The sequence below is a fragment of the Nansenia antarctica genome (assembly GCF_963989245.1).
Source record: "Nansenia antarctica genome assembly, chromosome: 2".
Classification (NCBI taxonomy): domain Eukaryota; kingdom Metazoa; phylum Chordata; class Actinopteri; order Argentiniformes; family Microstomatidae; genus Nansenia; species Nansenia antarctica.
Window position 1 is genome coordinate 69,096,597 of NC_137675.1, and position 13,521 is coordinate 69,110,117.

General features: G+C 39.6%; 1 protein-coding gene across 1 annotated transcript; it reads right to left on the reverse strand.

Annotated features, from left to right (window-relative positions):
* Positions 1-65: 65 nt before the first annotated feature.
* On the reverse strand, positions 66-13,242 carry snx8a (sorting nexin 8a). The gene is made up of 13 exons (XM_080524869.1): positions 13,176-13,242; positions 12,034-12,161; positions 11,211-11,340; positions 8,494-8,684; positions 7,895-8,015; positions 7,345-7,481; positions 6,524-6,604; positions 6,247-6,407; positions 5,347-5,476; positions 5,170-5,238; positions 4,866-5,015; positions 1,475-1,624; positions 66-1,271 (listed from the first exon to the last, which is right to left on the reverse strand). Exons 1-13 carry the CDS (start codon positions 13,195-13,197, stop codon positions 1,179-1,181), a joined length of 1,563 nt encoding a protein of 520 aa, XP_080380995.1. The 5' UTR covers positions 13,198-13,242; the 3' UTR covers positions 66-1,178.
* Positions 13,243-13,521: the final 279 nt, after the last annotated feature.

The following is a 13,521-nucleotide window of genomic DNA, read 5'->3' on the forward strand; positions in this document are numbered from 1 at the left end:
TAGTGTTTGTCAAGACTATATATTATGTAAACACTGAACATCTTAATGTACTTTAAACCTTTAAACATTGCAACTGGTTAGAGACACTAATAATGAATACAACATGTTTGATTTCTACCTGAAATATAACTTCATTAAATCATTACTTAAGACTTCATAATTGCACTAATCACTACTTAAGTGGCAAAGTATTGTTCATCTTTGGTATGTTTATCAATGACCAATGGAGTGTTGTTACAGCCATAAATTATAAAACACCTATTAGTAATTTCATCAAACCTCTCACTGCTCTTGGTAGCTAGTTTTGCAATCTAGGCTCAGGTGCAACTAAAGTAGCTTTTCACAGTATAACAACTAAACAGAATTAAGCAAGGAATATACATCTCTATGTAGTGTATGCATGAATATCATGACTATACATGGATATCAAACACAAGCCCAAATGTAGAGACATTCATTAAGACAGTAGTAATATGATACAAATGTTGTAGTCCCAATAAACCGTATAATAGTAAGCCGACCATACATTTCCATAAACATTTATTCTTCTAAAATCTATACAAAAATATATTTATTTATCATGGTAGTTATCGTGGTCTATTTCAAAGATGAGGCCAATTGTCTCACTGATGTCCTAAACCCATTTTCTTATATTTTACTGCAATCATCTTCAATTAGCTTAACTTGTGTATAGACATACTTTCTTATACATAATAAGACACTACAGTGCTGGTGAAAATCCCTCATATTACAGAGCTACAAAACATTTTAAATAATAATAATTCTCATTCTTAATAATAATAATCATCATCATCATTTTGTGGATTCCCCAGGTAATTTATGAAACCAACACTGTTCTCTTTTCATGACCACCAGGCATCCTTGGCTCAGTTGTTACTTCAAGGCGATCTTGTCCTTTCCATTTAGCTCAGCTGACTGGTCAAACCCAGTGAAAAACAACAACAATTTGGATGCATGTATAATACAGTATACATCATACATCGCAGAAAACATCCAGGCATGGAACTATTCTGTTACTTAAGGCACAGTATGTAGTGTTTCTTTCAAGGTTTCATGAAAACAGTTCACCATCTTGGCTAGCAAATCAGTGTGCAGTTTGTCATCTTTCTCAACAGCGTAGAGACAATGAGGCATGGGTCTTCTCTCTAACAGACTGTCTATTTGGGCGTTAGAGGTGGGGATTGCATTCCATTATTGCCACCAAAGAGACATCCAAGCTTCGGTTGAAGATCGTTCCACACTTCACCCATCTAGACAGAAAACAAGTGTGTTATTATAAAGGGATATAATCCACACACATTAATTTACATTTTAGTAGATTACCAGACACCCTTATCCAGAGCGAATAACAACAAGTACATTATGTACTTCAACCATCAACATAATGACATACATTTACTGTCTGGGCAGGCATGACAAAACTATGATTAACTGGTCAGAGGGCCAGTCTCACCTCTCTGTGTCCTTGAACCTGAGAGTTCACGAAAGCCCCCAGAATATGAGAGGTGATTGGGAGGTAGGTGAAGATAAGTTGAGTTTCTTGATGGAGGCAGAACAGGGAGAAGTAGTTCCGCAATTCCATGGTCTGAATGGCATTTTCTTGCTGTGAAGAATAACAAAACAGATACATTGGTATGAAAAATGTGGAGAGGTTATAGCAAGACATATATTATTTCCTCAATATCAAAGAGGACACAGTCTCTCCCTAGGAAGCTGCATCTGCATATGATGATTGGTTTAAGGATAATGATGATGTTGGTATTATGGGGCTGTCTTGGAGATCACAAGGCTGTATTTGCAATGACACAAAGGGTGTTGACAACCTTGATTTAATGAGGAAGGAACAGTGTTTTAATGCACTCTGTCACTGTGAACATAGAAAGATTACCCATAGAGTTTGTGTGTGTGTGTGTGTGTGTGTGTGTGTGTGTGTGTGTGTGTGTGTGTGTGTGTGTGTGTGTGTGTGTTAGGGCTGCACGATTTGGGGGAAAAAAAATCGAATTGCGATTATTTGGACAGATATTGCGATTGCGATTTAATTTGCGTTTTTTTGTTTAAAGCGACCCAAAGGAAGTTTTTGTAAAGTGTGGCCATATCTCCGGCTAGGAAGGTCGTATCAACGTGCAGTTTGTTTGTACGTCTTCAGGGGACTTAAGTTAGAGGCTCCCTCCTCTAGCACCCCCACAGCCCGAGCTAGGAGTGAAAGAACTAAACTTACATTGGGTTGCTTTAAAGTTGGGTTGCTTTAAAATCAAGCTTCAGATTAAAACATGTGATGGAGCATTACTAACCTGACTCAGGTGGTTTGTTTCACACAACCATCTAGGAAAGCTTAATTGGAAGCTGTTTGGAAAAGGGCAGGTACTTTCAAAAAATACTTGGCAGGTGATTGGATGAATCTGTCTATCACCTTCTATCATGGGCTAATTTCAGAGAGCATTACCACATGATACCATCAAACTGTTAACTGCTCTAATGCCATCAAACTGTTCTAATGCAAGGATGATATGAATTAGAACAACATATTTATGTATGGGTTTTTTAAACAGCTGCCATTTTGTTTCTCTCAAGTGTCAAAAATTTTTGAACAATTCCAATATGAAAATAAAATAGGACCTTTCTACAAACAAGGTTATTTAATTATGGCTCAGGAGCAGCATCTAAATATTGCACATACTGCAATCAAGTTAAATAAAGTCATAATAAAAAATGTCCAGTAAAAAAGAATAGGTCCTTTCTGTAAACATTGAAATAGATAAAGCAGGAAAGTATACCGTTTGCCGGCAACTCTTCAACTCGTCGTAATGTATGTAAGTGCACGGCTCGACCGCAGACCGGTTGTTGTTGCATAGTAGGGATGGACGGTTTTTCGGTTAAACCGAAAACCGGGGTTTATAAAAATAGAAACGGTTTTTTATCAAAACCGTCTGAAACCGGATTTTTTTTTTTTTTTTTTTTTTTGAAGAATAAAATAGAATAAGAATAAAACTGGAACATGTCACATGTTTGTCGTGTGTGAAAATAACAATGATACAGTCTGAATCGGCCGCGCAATGAGTGAGAGGTTTGGTCAGTTGTGAAGAATAACTGAGGATTAATATCTAATTGGGATTATATTTAAGGGTAACGAATCACTCTATGGGAAAGATAGTTGCCTTCAGTTATTGGTAGATAGGAAAGGTTTTTTACAATTACTCGCTTACATTTAATAAGATCATTTTCGCTGCTCTCTGTAAAGCGCATTGGGTCACTTTTGTGAGAAATGCGCTATAGAAATAAAATGTGATTTGATTTGAAATCAATCAATCAAACTTTATTTATGTTCTATAGCACAAATCATGCATTGAATGTAACTCCAAGTGCAGTATTTACTAAACCACAATATAATAAAACAAGAGCTATACGGATCAAGAGTGTTTGTGCACAGCGCCACTGTGTGTGAAGGCGCTACTGAAAGTGATGACAGAACGCATGTCTCAGAAGATACGCGGTCACTTAGTGACGCAAAGGTAGTTCTGTATTTATCTCTATCTGTATTAGTACATTTATTTTGAAAGCTCTATTTTGACAGCTCTACCATGGGCACTTTTATTTTGATGGGGCATTCTTTGTTGATTGACTTACGACAGTTCAGGACGAGTCAGTCTCGCGGCATGTGGTTTTTATGAAAAGCTTTAAGTATGTTCACTGCATAATTCTAAGTCTAATATTTCAGTGATTATTGAGCAGTATTCAAATATTTAAATACATTGAGCAGCAGCTGAAACTTTGAAGACGCTGTTCCAAGAGATGATCTTCCGTGCAGGCGTGCACCCTGGATCAGCGGAGCTGGTGTGTTAAGTGTTCATGTGTTTTCATGTATGGTGTAGCTTACAAAAGTCTGCCTTTCCACTTATATTTGTGAAACTAAGTAGCCTAAATGTGTTGCGACTGTGCTTACGGTGTTTTAATGGTGTTCGACATGAGTGTATTGTAGCAGTAGGGCTCAATAAATAGAAATTGGCGGTCTTTTTTATTTTTATTTTTTTAAAGTTTTTTTTAAAAAAAAAAATTTTTATGTATTTTTCGGTTAACCGGAAAACCGCGGTTTTACTCTCTGACGGTTTTTCGGTTTCAATAATTGGAAACCGTCCATCCCTATTGCATAGTACTGATGTTTTTTTCCATTTTTTAAACTCTTCGTTGCTCACAGTGTTAATAGACACCACGTCTTTAGCGAGGTAATGCGTGATGGAATTGGTTATTTCACGGTGCCTTCGTGAGCCCTTTTCATACGGCGTAACAGCCGCAAACGACTCTAAAACTCTAGTTTGCTTAACGTTAGACCGGGCTACGGGACGTTCACTTAACTCTCCGTCATAGAGCTGCCCGTGGTACTTTTTCAAGTGCTGATACAGTTTTGTGGTGTTGCCTCTGGATGTAGAGATTGTTCCACGACAGGTCGTGCGCAACACCTGCTTTTGTTGCACATCTGTCGTCCTAAACCCGAAATACTTACAACAGAAGTGCTGTTTTTCTTCGGGACTAAATCGTTGCTTCTGGCTCTGCTGAAGCCATTTATCCACACCATGAATGTTGCTAGCTACTGAAACGTCTTCACAGATTCACACCTGGGCGTTTCACGTGCAGTGTTGTTGGGTGTGTGCGTTCATTGACGTTGAATCAAATGCGCTGTATAATGCATCCCAAATCGCAGGCTTTGCGATTTGCTAATCGCACCATCTCAAATCGCGATTTCGATTTAAAATCGATTAATCGTGCAGCCCTAGTGTGTGTGTGTGTGTGTGTGTGTGTGTGTGTGTGTGTGTGAGAGAGAGAAAGAGAGAAAAAAAGAAAGACAAGACCTGCACAATGCGGGACTCCAGTTGCTCTACAGACACCTGCTCCTTGGGCTGTACTGTGGCACTCATCATCTGCCTCTTCATCACACTGTACTTCTGCAGTGCTCTCTGATGTTCATGGAGAACTCCCTTCTCATGCCGCTCACACAGATCCTATGGAACACAACACAAAGGGACGGGTAACCAATTAGTAAAACATACAACATCTTCCCCTCACTCTTGTTGCCAAGTCATCCAAAGAGTTATTTTAATTATTTCATAATAAAGAATTAAGAACTTTAAAGAATAATTTCTCAAACAAACTCACTCTGTATGATTGCAGCAAATCCAAGAATAGATTCAGTTTTTCCACAACGTCATCCTCCTCTCTTCTCCCCTAAAGATATCGATGAATAAGTTATGTTGCACATCAGGGTGGCACAGCTTTACAATAACACTTAAGACACTAGAGTATGAGACATGCATACCGGAGGCTGAGCTATACCTGCTGAGCAGCTTTGTCGGCTAGAAGAGCAAACTCCACAGACAGGCCTTTCAGAGACTGTCGCAAGATGCCCCAGGTGCTCTGTGATGAGGCCATAGAGGGAATGGGTGAACCGTCTGAGCCCAGTGTACTGCACAACACAAAAGCATTATGAGAGAAGCTGCAACAGTGACTGTTTATATGCATGCAAATAATCCAACATTACTCTGAATATTGCAATATTTAGGAATAAGGCATGAGTCATGTAACCACTTAATTTTGAGTGTGTTACCCAGAATAAGGCCCTTTATACAGAGTAAGCATACTCTGAATAAAACATGTGGATCAGATCTTGTATGATCTTGACTGTGCATTTGTGCACATCAAACTGTTTGGCGATGATGGGGTATGCGGCACGGCTTTCTAGCTTCAAGCACATTCAAGTGCAACAGAGGAAATTGTAGAGCGCAATTGCCACTCACATCTCCATAGGTACCGGCGCACGCACGGTAACATCTTAAGGATGCATGACTTTCCATCATAGAGCACAACTTTGTTTCAGTACCTTGCTGCTAATTTTCTATTTAATTTTCATTTTATTTTCAAGCATATTATTGAATAAAAATATTTTTACTTAGTGAATAAAAAATAAAAGTAATGATTCACAATTTGCACAAAAGCAAAACCTATGTGTTCCACAGGAGCAACATTCCTGTTTGCATTTACAATAGCCTTGATAAAAAGTAGTGGAAAAAGAAACATTTTGAAAAACCATGAGAAAGAAAAGAACCATCTTTGACAACATCAAAGAAACCAGTTGCAGGGAGCTATACAGAAAAGAGAACAGGTTTGCTTGGTCAAAAACACTTGGGAAAGAGAGCAACAGAGAAAGTGTATGCCCTTAAATGGTAAGCACTGTACCTGAGTTCCCTTCCAAACATGAGCAGATCTGTTGCGTTCTCCTTGGAGCGCTCTGCCATTTTCTCTGCCCTGTCCCGCAGCTTGTGGAAGCTGTTGTGGATATTTCTGATCAGCTCTCTGCTTGTTGAAAACTGGGCCTGGATATCAGGTGGTAGATATTCCTACAGCACAAATTTACAAAAAAAAACTCACATAGATATATAAACAGGATTTGAGGTAGCCATTTGTTTCACAGAATACTGAATGTGTGATATTTGACAATAGAAGCATGACAAACCTTTGCCTGTGTAGCAATTCGATTAGTCATGAACTCATCTCCCATTTTCTTGAATGCATCACGCAATTTAGGTTGAACATCCTGTGGGAGAGAAATGTTGAGTGAGCAATTATCGTTAAAAGACCTCTTCACCCCCTGCCCTACAGACCTCTTCACCTTCGCTAAAGTAATCCATCCTTCCTAGCATTGTGACTGCCAATGGCCCCTAGTCTGAGCATAGCCTTTTTTCTTATGACGACTGATATGTATAGTTTGTATAGATGATTCACTTACTTAAATCAAATCAAATCAAATTTAATTTGTATAGCGCATCTCACAAAATGTGACCCAATGCGCTTCACAAAGAGCAAAGAAGATAAAGCAACAACTAAGATGGACATAGGCGAGATTAGTAGGTAGATAAGTAGGTTTTGAGGTCTCGCTTAAATGTTTCCAGAGTGTTGGACAAGCTCAGGCTCTCAGGTAGGGTGTTCCATAGTCTGGGAGCATACTGAAAGCTGTCTCTCCATATCTCCTGGTCCTGGCCTCTGGGACCGTCAGGAGTTCAGTGCCAGTGGACCTCAGGGGTCTACCTGGTGTGTATCTTACAAGCATGTCCATGATGTATTTGGGTGCATGGCAGTGGAGTGATTTATAGACTAGTAAAATAATCTATATTCTATTCTATAACTGACAGGGAGCCAGTGCAGTCATTTAGACAAATGTACTTATTGTAAGTCGCTTTGGATAAATGTAAAAAATGTAAATGTAATTGTTATGCCTGGCACCATTCACTTCCATTGTCCAATAGGCTCCAGAACAATGCGTTGAGAGCCACATACCGAGCCATTGAAGGTTAGGAAGGTCTTCACCAGCTCATCCTCGGAGAAGAAGTGGTGCCGTGCCACTAGGTTAAGGAACCTTCCCAGAGCCCGCCGCCTCCCCTCAATGAAGTCCCGGTCAGACATGGAGGTCAGGACTGTGGACAGGTCAATCCAAGACACAAAATCTTTAATTATTCTCCTTCAGTGGAGAACAGATGATGTCATATAGGGCCGGTTTCACAGACAAGGCTTAAGCCTAATCCTAGACTAAAAAGCATCTTCAATGGAGATTTTACATTGAAAGTGTGATTTAGTCCAGGACTAGGCTTAAGCCTTGTCTCTGAAACCGGCCCATAGTCTTATGTAATAAAGCCATGAACTAATACTTTGAAACACTAATATTACAGTACGGAGAATGTCTGCCTTGGGAATATAGGGCAAGCGAGTGTGTAGGAAATCCCTTGGGGTAACAGGACCCCAGCGCTGATGTTTGGAACAGTGGAACACTGCCGTCTGTAGATCAAAGCATAACCCTCCTAATAGGTTAATGTTTACAATTAGTTCCTACCTCCTTTCAGCATCCTTTTAGGTGGCAGTGCTGGCACCATTCTGTAAGCAAACCTCTGTAGCAGAAGCTCGTGGAAGACATCGAAATCACTGTATCGCCGGTAAACAGATATCTTAAAATGCTGAAAAGGTGCAAATAGATATCATGAGGGAATAACCGAGATTTTTAAAATACTAGACTTTTGGTTGTGAATTGACTGGTTGTGAATGGATGTGTTCATCATGCTTTGGCTTTGCTTCATGCTGATTGTGAACGCTCACTGCACAGAGACAACACCAGCTCTGTTCAGCTGAGGCATTCAGTATAAACGATGCAATGTCTGCATACATTCATGATTGGACCCACTCTTACAAGCATTACAAACTTTACAACCTTTACAACCGTCAAAAATGCAAAAATAATAGCATAGAGTACTAGTAGGAAATAATTCGATATCTTTCTTCCTTCACTCCTGTTGTACATTAAAACAGTAAGCTTTACCAATGGGCAACTTGTAATTTGAGGTTAGAAGGAAGAACTAATTTTCAAAAAATAATCTTTCAGATCATTTAATTGACCAGTCTTATAAAAAGAAAATGTTGGTGTGCATTAAAACTTACCTGACTAGTGACCTGGTACTCAACATGTTTGAGGAACAGCCCCTTCTTCTCAGGTATGAGCTCCACCTGGACAGTATCCTTGGCCAGCAACTTGCTCAGGGTCTGGGACACCGTAAGGGGGCTCTCTTGAGCAGGCTGCATCCTGAGGGTCTTCAAGTCCTTCAGCTCACCAAGCTGGGGCTTAGGGAACTCTGTCAAATACAGAACATAAAGAAAACATTTATCCATCTATAAATAGAAGGGACTATTTAACAGGACGGCCAAGGAACAGGAAGTGTAGCTGAATCTCATGCAGTTGGGAACAAGTACCTGTACATCTATGTGCTTTCTTATACACATAGGGCTTTCACACCGGCAAAGAACCGTGCCGGTTCCGAACGTTGGCGCTGTCTGGCGAACGAGCCCGTGGGCGTTCATGAACGGTGAACGGTTCTTTGCCGGTGTGAAAGCCCTAACAGTGACAGGTTGATTCATTCACACTATGGAAAAATCACACCATGCTTGTGCTGCACCATTATGTAAGAATGAAGATAACCAAATAAACATAATGTATGGTTTCCTGTAGTACAGGTTTAGTTACATTCATGTTGTTGGGTCAAAAGGTCCGAGCTGTTCATGTATGGGAAAAGCAAGCATGTTCAATGTTGTGTTGCAGTACACACTTGACATTTCACCTCCTCAAATTGCCCTCTGAGCCCTCAGATATTTAAATTCTCACATTCAAACGTATCTCTTTGGAATTTGATTTCGCCGGCGAGGCATATAGATTTTACTGCACACAAACAATAAAGATGTGGGTGTGAGTGACGTGATCCAGAAATCAAACCTCCTTACACATTCCGAAGAAAGGCAGAAGTAGAATGAAATGTGTTAAGTGGAAGTGGAAAACCAAGTCTAGCTCAGCAGAGAAAACGTGACAAGTCCGTTTCAGAGTATGCAGCCAGAGTCAGCTGCCATATTGGCAGCACCTGAAATAACACAAGGACCTTTAAATAATCATATGTGGTTTGGAACAGAGCTCTAACTCAGGGCTGTGTTCAGGGTAATGGCTACCTCTGTGAAAAACCCCAAGACTCAGCTCTGTGAAAAACCCCAAGACTCAGCTCTGTGAAAAACCCCAAGACTCCTCCCTCTCCTCTCCAACCTACTGGCAATCAATACACTGCAATACATGCTTTTCTTCACAAAGACCTAACCAGAGAATGAGGAAGTGAAATGATAACCAAGGCATTAAAATGTGCTTTAGAGAAAGTCAGGAGTTCCTATCTTTGTTACTTTCACAGAGCTCGTAGAGAGGATAGAACAGGCAGGAAAAGTGTTGAGCCATGCCTTTTTCATGAACATGGGAGGGGAGGGGAGGTGTATTCCCGGATGCAGCACCCTGTTATGTCCACCAGCAATCACTCAACTTGGAGATAGAACAAGAATAAACATGGACAAGTCGCTTCTTGCTCCATTAAGCACCATCCTTTTAAAAATTCCAAATCTACTTGTGAAGCAACTTTCACTGAGGGCTCTCAGTGGGCATATTATCAGATCATTCTTCAAAAGTAATGTTTGAATCAAAGACTATCTATTTCTCTTCCTGAGTGCAGGGAACCGAAAGCCCCCAGTCAGAATTCCTGCCTACTCAAACGTTGCCTCTGATTTGCAGAACACACCACAAAAGAGATCAGTTATATGTGCTAGATCTACAGGAGCTTTGGAAGTTCTAAAAGGACGTTTTGGTGCTTAATGGAGCAAGCCACTTGCCCCATTTACTCACAATCTATCTATGATAGTGTCTGCTGGACATAACATTTACATGTTTGACATTTAGCAGACTTGCAAGTCCATTTGTCTAAAGTACGGTAAGTGAATCATCTATAGATCAGTCATCATAAGAAACATTTATTTATGCTAGGACCAGGGGCCATTGGCAGTCACATTGCTATAAGAAGGACTTTATTTACAGCAGAGAAACTGTGCATAACTGCTACAGAATTTAAGCACTTACAGTGTTTCCTCCAGGAATTTTTACATTGGTGGTGGATAGCCCTGACCGCGCGCGCGCGACATTTTTTCGCACGCGTTTTTTTCATTTTTTTCCCCATTTTTGGGTTTTAAGTCTTAAAACCATCTGGGTCAATCAGCAAAATTGTGATTATACTGTATCTAAAATACAAATGTCTGTCAAAATAGTGAACCATCTCTTTAAGAGATTCTAAGCACATCCTCTAACATTATAGGCCTAACCTTCACTACACTGCAGTACGACTGGTCCCGCTGTAGTACGACTACCATCACTTTATCACTTTATTGTACTTTATTCTATTATTGTTGATCTTGTATCCTGCTGCAATGCCAATGTCGAACTAAGCCTAAGAATTTTACTCTTGTGGACCTGTACATTGGATGTAATAAAAGCAATTCCGATTCTGATAAACATAATCCTGACATAACAAATGTTCCTTCAACATTTAATGGTCTGTGCATACATTGGCAGCTCATACAATAGGAGGCTCTAGGGGTATACAAAGAAATTAAATGAGAAACCTAAGAAATACCAAGCTCATTGTAAATGAAGAAAAATAAAAAGTCTGTGAACCTGCTCTAACAGAAACTGTTTATATGGGTCTGAAGGTTTATTGCGCTCACATTTTAAAGAATTGCTCAGTTATTCATTAAGCTACACGTTACAGTGCTGTCATTTGACAACAAGTAGTTTAGTGGCTTACCTTGTATGCAGTTCTCCAGTAGTTTAGGGCTTGGTTGCTTTCCTTGCTGAGCAAGAGCAATCAATGCCAGTGCTTTATAGAGGGACAACTTGCTTAAGAATCCATCAGTGTAATCAACATGCTCAGCAATCTGGAAAAGAAAAGAAACATAATATGACTCTCTTAAAGGTTGTCATTGCAATACATGCCCAGTACACAGTAAGGATATACTGCACGGTTCAACAGTGCTAGTGAATCAAACTAGTTGATTCCTCTGAAGCATTTCCATGGACTGATTCCTGATTACTCTGTGAAGCATTTCCATGGACATTCTTTTTTTTTTTTAATCAAAACTAGTTGATTCCTCTCTGAAGCATTTCCATGGACATTCAATTTTATATTATATTCTATGTTCCATGTCCAACTGCAATTGTATAACTTTTCAACTTCATACCCTCAGATACCACTGCTCTGGACCCAAGAGAAAGTCAGTACTGCCAAGCACATAATTAAATGCCATCACTTTACTGAAACCAAATGATTTCACTCTTAAAACACACAAATGACCATCCTTTCCAGCAACTGGTATGTAGGAACTTGTACTTACAGTACTACATCAAAAGTACAACAAATCTCAGTCTTGGTATGTGCCAAAGAACGCTGTTTACTCTTCTACTCTGAGTTCTAAGGGCTATATCCCTTTATATCATTTATAACAAACCTGTTTTAGCTGTGTGCAATGAAAAATGCATGAGCCTAAACAGTCGATGCTTCCTTATAACATTTTGTTGCCATTTTACAGCAGTTCAATGATGAGTACTGGTAAGCAGCTATTTCTGCTCACCTGACCTAGCACAGCTTTCGGGAGATCTGTCCTGTTGAGCAACCGCTGGAACACCTCCACCTGTACTCCTTCATCTGTCTTACTGCGGATGGCTTCATACACCTCCCTGTAGTATGGAGGAACTGATCCTGAGAGGAGCACATTGCATTAGATTGGAAGTTGATAAATGGTCACGACAGTTCATGAACAAACAGCATAACAAAACGTACTACACCAATACAAACAACATAGTAGACCATGTGATTTAACACTAACTAATAATCCTATATTTACAGTCACGTTGATAAATGAACACAGTCTTGGACTGTATGAAACCCCAAATATATTAGAAATAGTTTGTGTTGCAGATGGGCTATTTTCTCATTAAGAGAAGATGTAGCCTACTGTAAATACTTCCCTAATTCCAAATACCGGTACTCAAATCCAAACTCTGGCACTACTCTTCCAATGAGAATGCATGGCTGTATCAATTGACATTTGTATTTTGTTGTGACTTCGCGGAAATAGGAAAGCGCCAAGTGAGCATCTACCTCACAAAAGCATCTAACGTGTCACCCATCCCGCTTATTTTTTTAAAGCTACTGTTCAATTATGCAAAGGAGGCATGACATGGGGGCGCAAGACATTTGGGCGCATCCACGCAATAACAGTAGGTTACTGTACTGCGGTTAAAGTTAACAGGTGCTAAATATGCACTTGGAATTGGCAAACGTTCATCCTTAACACTTAAAAATATTTTAATGATTCGAAAAATGCATAGGCTGTTGCCCCCAAAACAAATAGCCAATGTAGTCCGCCCTGCCAGGTAAAACCAGTGCAACACCAGCGTAAAAACTACCGTAACAACAAACACTAAATTCCTCAAAACTCAAATGTATTCCGTAAGGTTATATAGTAGCGATGCCTTGATTAACACATGTTCTCAAAAAAGACTCTATAGCATAATTATGTCAAAGTTGACGGGGTTTCAAGATCATGGCGTTGGGATCGTAATAATGTTGGCTGAACACTGACTGTAGCCCTTCCACGTATCATATTGAATCTAATCTAAAACAAATATGACTCTTACAAGATTGATTTCGTTTAAACGAGCCAACATGATACAACGCTTGATATACATAGAGATTTCGTTTGCACGTTACCTTCATTGATCTCGCCTGCCATAGTTCAGATTGTCATGTGAGTACGACAGCACCTCCATGTGATTTCCTGAAGAAAATGTAGAAAAAAAAGAAGGGGGAGAAAACTCAGAATTTCCCAGTTCTTAAAGTTGTAGTGAACTTTGAACAACACAATTGTGTTATATAAGTCATTGGTGTAAACTTTATACCATGACATCCGTCAACCAACAAGCATAATATCCATATGAATCAAAGTTGATGCAATTCAAAGATAATTATAACCTTTAAAGGGGCAATCTGTGTTCCTGTGTTTTGACTTTTACATGAATGATATATAGCCATTTAATCTTGAAGAATATAACTCATA